Source organism: Primulina tabacum, chromosome 5, assembly GCF_025594145.1.
Source record: "Primulina tabacum isolate GXHZ01 chromosome 5, ASM2559414v2, whole genome shotgun sequence".
NCBI classification, from domain to species: Eukaryota; Viridiplantae; Streptophyta; class Magnoliopsida; order Lamiales; family Gesneriaceae; genus Primulina; species Primulina tabacum.
Window position 1 is genome coordinate 35224251 of NC_134554.1, and position 6853 is coordinate 35231103.

General features: G+C 30.9%; 1 protein-coding gene across 1 annotated transcript; it reads right to left on the reverse strand.

Annotated features, from left to right (window-relative positions):
• Positions 1-1241: 1241 nt before the first annotated feature.
• LOC142547468 (MLO-like protein 1) lies at positions 1242-6148 on the reverse strand. Its single transcript, XM_075655785.1, has 13 exons — positions 5956-6148; positions 5803-5860; positions 5439-5662; positions 4647-4763; positions 4401-4553; positions 4241-4315; positions 4065-4153; positions 3795-3844; positions 3641-3681; positions 3312-3521; positions 3142-3209; positions 2448-2508; positions 1242-1683 (listed from the first exon to the last, which is right to left on the reverse strand). Exons 1-13 carry the CDS (start codon positions 6079-6081, stop codon positions 1489-1491), a joined length of 1467 nt encoding a protein of 488 aa, XP_075511900.1. The 5' UTR covers positions 6082-6148; the 3' UTR covers positions 1242-1488.
• Positions 6149-6853: the final 705 nt, after the last annotated feature.

The following is a 6853-nucleotide window of genomic DNA, read 5'->3' on the forward strand; positions in this document are numbered from 1 at the left end:
TATTAATATGATGATACAAAGTAACAGATGAATTATAAGTAACAGCATTCTTAAAATAAAAAAAAAACGTGAGGCGGATATTCTCTGATAAATACAATACTAGTGAGTATAATAACCAAAATAATTATACAAAATAACCTTGAAAGAACCATCTTCTTCTTCTTCCAAAATTTTGATGAAGAAATTTTTTAAGGATGGTGAGTAAGTTTGGAGTGATTGAATGCGTTTGTAAAATCATATTTATAGGGTAAAAAATAGACGTTTATGACCGTTACAAAATCTTAAAAAAATAAATGTATGTATATGTAAATTTTATGATATTAATATGATGTATATAATGTTAATCATGTTTAAATAATTATATATATCACATCACATCATTATAATGATGTGTCAGGGACTCCTTTTATATAATACTGTGACATTGTACAAATATATATGTAATTATTATTTAACACAATAAAAATATATAAACGATGAAATAATCAGATCATGTTATTATAATGAGATGTCATAAACTCCTTTTATATAATAACATGATATTATTCAAATATATATATACAATAAATAAACAATAACACGATAACAATATATAAGCAATGTAATAATATAACCACATCACGTTAAAATAATGAGGTGTCATAAACTCTTTTTATATAATAAAATGATATTATATATTAAATATATACAAAATAAAAATAAATAATTAGTAAAATAAATATTCTTACTTTTGAATATTGTTACCTTTTTCTTGGGTTTTGGAGCTTTGGAAAATATGGAGATCTTTCGAGTATCGTGCTGATAACGTGTTAAAAGTAAAAATTTACTGTAAAAAATAAAAATCTCAAACTCACAAAATATATTAAACTACACACTTTATAAAATTTTCTCCACTCAATTGTTTTTTTCTTCGCAAATTAAGAGACTTATTTATAGAATTTCTTTGGAAATAATCTAAAAATAAATGCATCATCACACACTAATTTTCAATATTTACATCTCTTATTTTCAACATTCAATAATTTCAACTCTTATTTTCAATAATATTAATATTTTTAGGAGATTTTATGCTTTTTAAACTTTTCACATAGGTTGGTGCAATTAGCCCCTCTAAAAGCCCAATAATCCCCACTACCATATATTAATGATGATCACTTAATCACACCATTAAGATGATGATCATGGGAATTAAAAAGCTTCTCCTCTAATTATAAATCAGACTCTTTATTTGCACATTAGTTCAATTTTAATACTTCCTAATTCAAGCCACAATTTTTTTCCAACAAGTAATTGAGACAAATTGAATAATTATACATTTTGTCTTACACAAAATATACAGAGGAAAATGAAGCATTATATATTGTTACTACAACTAGCTAACCACTAAACCAAATACTCAGACACAATTATACAACCATTCAAGGAAGCAACATCTCAGTCCAAATTTTGGCCTTGAAGAGTTCTCCTCTCATCGCATTATCTGCTTCCTCAACTAAGCTCGATTTCTTGTGGTTTTCCTCGTTCAGATTCGCGTATGAGAGGAGACTCTTGACTAGATATTTGTCGCCGGTTCGCGTCGTCACTCTTGTGTTCCTTGTTCTTCAACTTCGCCTTCTGAGCCCAACCCACTAGACCAACTTGTATATGATCGTCAAATATTGCCTTGTTGAATGAACTTCCCATCTTCCCACATTCATGATAAGTGAGAAATTATTAAACCCCGTTCGAAGAACAAGTGTATATTATCTATGCATGTGTAAAAATTAACGATAAATCTATTTGATGTTGTGATTATTTTTATTTGGAAGATGTGGTGGTTTAATTTGAATGAAAAAATTGAATAAAAATTGAGGAAGGTTTAATTAAGTTTACAATATATTTTACCTTATTTACATAATTTTAAAAAGCAAAAATTTGTGTGAGACGGTCTCACGGATCGTATTTTGTGAGACAGATCTCTTATTTGGGTCATCCATGAAAAAATATTACTTTTTGTGCTAAGAGTATTACTTTTTATTATGAATATCGGTAGAGTTGACTCATCTCACATATAAAGATTTGTAAGACCGTCTCACAAGAGATCATACTCACTTTAAAAAAGACTCCACCAACACATCAAATTCTATTTTGCCATTCATTATTTTCTCTTTTCAAAATTATCCTTTATGTTGAATAAGATATTATCATAATAAAATTAAATCAAAAAAATTGTTTTTACAATATACTCATTATTTTAAAATTCTATAAAATTAATTATAGTATTTACAATGGATTTTGATTAATGCATAAAATATTATATTTTTCATGATTAAATCACCTTAATTTTTCTTACATTTAATTAAAAAGATTAGTATTAAACTCATATATATTAATATAATAATATAATATGTTCCCATTATAATTGTAATTTAGAAAAAAACTAGCTTACAGATACAATAAATAGATACCTGTGCGACAATGGCATAGAGTGGAAGAGTACTGTAACTGCAAAGAAATTGCACAAACACCCTGCATGTACCCACCAGTCCAGCACCATTAAAATTGTGGGATTCATTGTATATCAAGAAGACATGGAATCTCTTATGTTTGGATGTGCTAAAAATATCTATTTGATTTATAAATTTTAGGCATTTTTTATCATGTTAATTCACGATTAAAAACTAACGAAAAAGACATCAAAAGTGAGGACCGAACAAATTTTTGTTTTGGTTTCGTATGTTTTCAAATTTCAGTTTTAGTCCATTATTTTTTTATAATTTTAGTCTTTTTTCGATATGACGTCGATGTGATATCTATATGGTGCTAATATGTGCAATGCCACATCGGTGTCATTATAAAAAAAATTGAAAGATACGAGACCAAGACTTTATAAATTTTAGCCATTTTTAATCATCTTTCATTGTTAATTCATCATTAAAAATTAACAAAGAAAGGCATATCAAAAGTAAGAAGGACCTGAACAAATTTCTTTTTTTTAGATTTTCAAATATAAGTTTTAGTCCGTTATTTTTATTTTTTGTAATTTTAATTTTTTTTGACGTGACGCTGACGTGACATCTACGTAGCACTGACATATGTAATTAAAAAAAATTGAAATATAAATACTATGTGATTTTTGAGTGCATGTGAGTGAGAATTTACCCAATAACAAGTCTAGGAATGATAAAACCAGCTTCTCCCATTATGCATGAGTCAAAACCAAAAGTAACCTGTGAGAATGAGATGAAATTTTGTTCATCAAATTTGGATTCTGTAAAAAAGAAGAAGAAAGAAAGGGAAAATGGCAGTGATTTGAAGGATCATTTGATTACCAACATCCAGAAGAAAACCGCAATCTCAAAGGCATTCTGGAACAGAAGCACATGAATCAGTAGAAGCACAAGACGAGGCCGGTGGAACCAGAAGTAGTCGTCTGAAGGTCTCACAGCCACATCTCCTTCCACAGCTATATGTTTATTCGCGACCTCGACCGCCAATTCCGTGATGATGTGCTCAAGCTTAGTCCCAACAGCAAGCAGAAGCTGACACCAAAAACCCGAAAAAAATAAACGAACTCGATATATATTTATATAAGTTGGAACAAATTATCTTTATGTATGGATTGGTACTCAATGGATATGTATCGAAGTAAGTTACTTACGACTAAGGGAACGAATGAGATCCAAAAATATGCATGCCAACCTGAATAGATCAACATATATATATATACACACACATACACAAATATGTTCAGGATTCAAGAATTGACTGCTATAATTGTAGCTAGCTTGGATATTGAATTCGTTACCACTTACCTGAAACATTCAACAGCAAGAAAAGAACCACGAAAAGCCAAAGATACCAACTGCATTCATGGAGAATAGTTCAAGTATCAACGATCGATTGTTATCAGTTATGCTTGGAAAAAATCGATTAATTTCTTAGATGTGTCGATGAAACAAGAAGAAATCTTTTGTAACATTTTTGCTTAACAATCTGTATGTCGTTTATTGATTAAAGAAAGTTAAATGACGAAACTCAGACTCTCGTGATAGCCCAATCGACATGGGGGGAATGCACCGTACCTTATTCCGACAACTTTCTTAAAATCTTTCTCAAAAGCACGAACCATGTACTTGTAAAAGTTGAACTTTGGGTTTCCTTTACAATGAGCCTGCACACAACATAATCCCATGATCACCTAGCCTACATATAAACGTGGAACATCAAAACCAAGAAGGCGAAGATTTCGCCAGTTTACCATAATGAAACCATGGCGGAGACTGGTGTACTCTGATTTCTTAACTGATCCATAAAATTGCTTGAAGAATGACTTCTGAAACCGAAAGGGAATGCCTTATTTGCTGATGCGTATGCATAAATTTAGACAAACGAATTGATCATTCTTGAAGAAGACTTACCAACCAACCGAACAGAGCTATTCTTGCAATGCCCGAAATCCGGCCCATGATGAAGGCGTCGTCTTTCAGGTGAGTGATCTTCTTTTTCACGACTTCTTCGGGATCGTATTTCCTATTCTGAATTGAATCTTCCCAATGTCTCCATTGACGTATCTGGAATATAAACCAAAATGGATGCACACATGATTAAAAACGTCAAGTCTAAAAAGCTAAAAGAGAACAAAGATTTATGAAGAATATCATTACCTTTAATCCCCCCAAGACAATTGTTGCAGCAGAGAAAATAATATGCGAAACGGCTAACACAAAGATAAAGATATGGAGATCGTGCAAAGCTTTCAGGGATAACAATGGTGCTTTTCCCTAACATGAAGGAGAAAGAAATAAAAAAAATCTTAATTATTTCCATAGTTACAAGTGATATTTAACGCAAAAATTCGTAGGAGACGACCTCACGGATCGTATTTTGTGAGATGAATCTCTTATTTGGGTCATCAATGAAAAAGTATTACTTTTTATGATAAGAATATTACTTTTTAATCTGAATATCGATAGGATTAACACGTCTAAATATTCGTGATACCATCTCACAAGAGTCCTACTCGATATCTAAAGGGTCAAATACTTTTTTGAATTTTAGATGTTTTTGATTTGGCAAAAACTTGTGTGAGACGATCTCACAGATCGTATTTTGTGAGACAAATATCTTATTTGAATCATCCATGAAAAATTATTATTTTTTTGTGAATATTGGTATGGTTGACACGTCTCACAGATAAAGATTCGTGAAACCGTCTCACAAGAGACCCTGCTATTTGGTGTTAAATATCTTTAAAAACTAGCAGAAGAGGAAGCAAGAGACTTTGTCCACGTTCCCTTTTTTCATTGGTACGTTTTTAACAATGAATTAACGTCGTGGATGAAAAATATCTAAAATTCCGAAATTGCGGGACATTTATGGTTTTAAACCCAAAAATAGGGATGAAAAAAGTAATTTTCTCATCTTTAAATCATAAAACTCGGAAACGTGTGGACTACCTTAGCTTCACAGTATCCCGAGGCATCAGATGCGGCTGCCAGAAGGTGTCGGCTTGCGAAAACTTGAACCTGATCTAACTCCAAGTGGGCTGTGGATTTTGCATCGGTTTCTACTTTGTTGCAAGGCAACCAGTGATTCATATAGTGCGTGGGGATGCATATTTTACCGATTCGATCTTGAAACACGATCAGCATTAGAGATATAAACCCAAGCAACATCAACTCTGGTTTATAAAACAAACAACTAGTCAAGATTTCATTCCATTGATTCAAGATTCATCAAATAAGGCTAAAATGATCAACACACAACCACACGTATATATTGATTCTTCTGCTAAATTCACTTAAATTATATATAAGACACCTTCTTTAATTTTCTGCAAGGCCTGGAAGAGAGCTCCCTGGTTTTTCTTCAACAAATACTGCATTAAACCAAGAATCATTTCAAAATCATCTTAAAAATGACAAAAAAAAAAAACGTAAAATTCTTGAAATTCCATTGGATTCATATTGGTACCTTGCCAGCCATGTGAAGAGATCTTTCAGCAGCTAAAGAGATGGCAACTATCCCCGTGCAGACCATGGCCACAACCCACGTCGGCGTGTACTCTAAGGAGACGCCCTCTCCGCCGCCGCCAGCCATTGTTGCTTACTTGAGAATCCGATCACTCCTTATTTTCATATATAAAGAATTCAGATAAATGTTGGCTAGGTAGCACCTAGACCAGCAAGTATATATGGACAAACACAGAAAAGTAAAAGAAAGAAAAGTAAAAGCAAACATAATGTACAAAATAAAATTAATCATTATAAAATATTTTATTTAATTATTTTTTAAAAAATAAATCGATATTTCAAGCACAATAAATTATTAAAACAATATATTCATATTTTCTAATTAAAAAATAGATGAATCTAATGATTAATTGTATTTTCTTAATCAATGATATTGAGTGAAAAATAAAATTAACCATTATAAAACATTGTATTTATTTAGTTTTTAAAAAATAAATCGATATCCCAAGTACAATAAATTATTAAAAAAATATATTCATATTTTTTAATTAAAAAAATATATGAATCAAATATTTTATCAATGATTAATTGTATATTTTTAATCAATGGTATTTAGCGAGTTTAAATTTTAATAATTTATATAAATAAGACTTATTTGAATAAAATGTAACACGAATAAAATACAAAATATAGGCTAAGATTCCTTCTAATTATTTTTGTCTGATTCTTTTTTGATCAAAGACTTATGGGAGCCACAATTGACCCACACGGGTACCTGGTCAGATTAGGCCATCAACTCCATTACAGGGGATGCTCTTCCAACAATTCATCGGTGAAACTCGAACACATGATCTTGTTCGATCCCTATTATGATAGTATGACACTGAGTTGCCGACGTG

What these genes read in the sequence shown, in the direction of transcription:
- LOC142547468 (XM_075655785.1), bottom strand. Translation starts at nt 6,081, where the DNA reads ATGGCTGGCGGCGGCGGAGAGGGCGTCTCCTTAGAGTACACGCCGACG. An exon ending in CTTGCAGAAAATTAAAGAAG is followed by an intron (nt 5,663 to 5,802) that starts GTGTCTTATATA and finishes TTTATAAACCAG; the next exon opens with AGTTGATGTTGCTTGGGTTT. An exon ending in TTGTCTTGGGGGGATTAAAG is followed by an intron (nt 4,554 to 4,646) that starts GTAATGATATTC and finishes TTTATATTCCAG; the next exon opens with ATACGTCAATGGAGACATTG.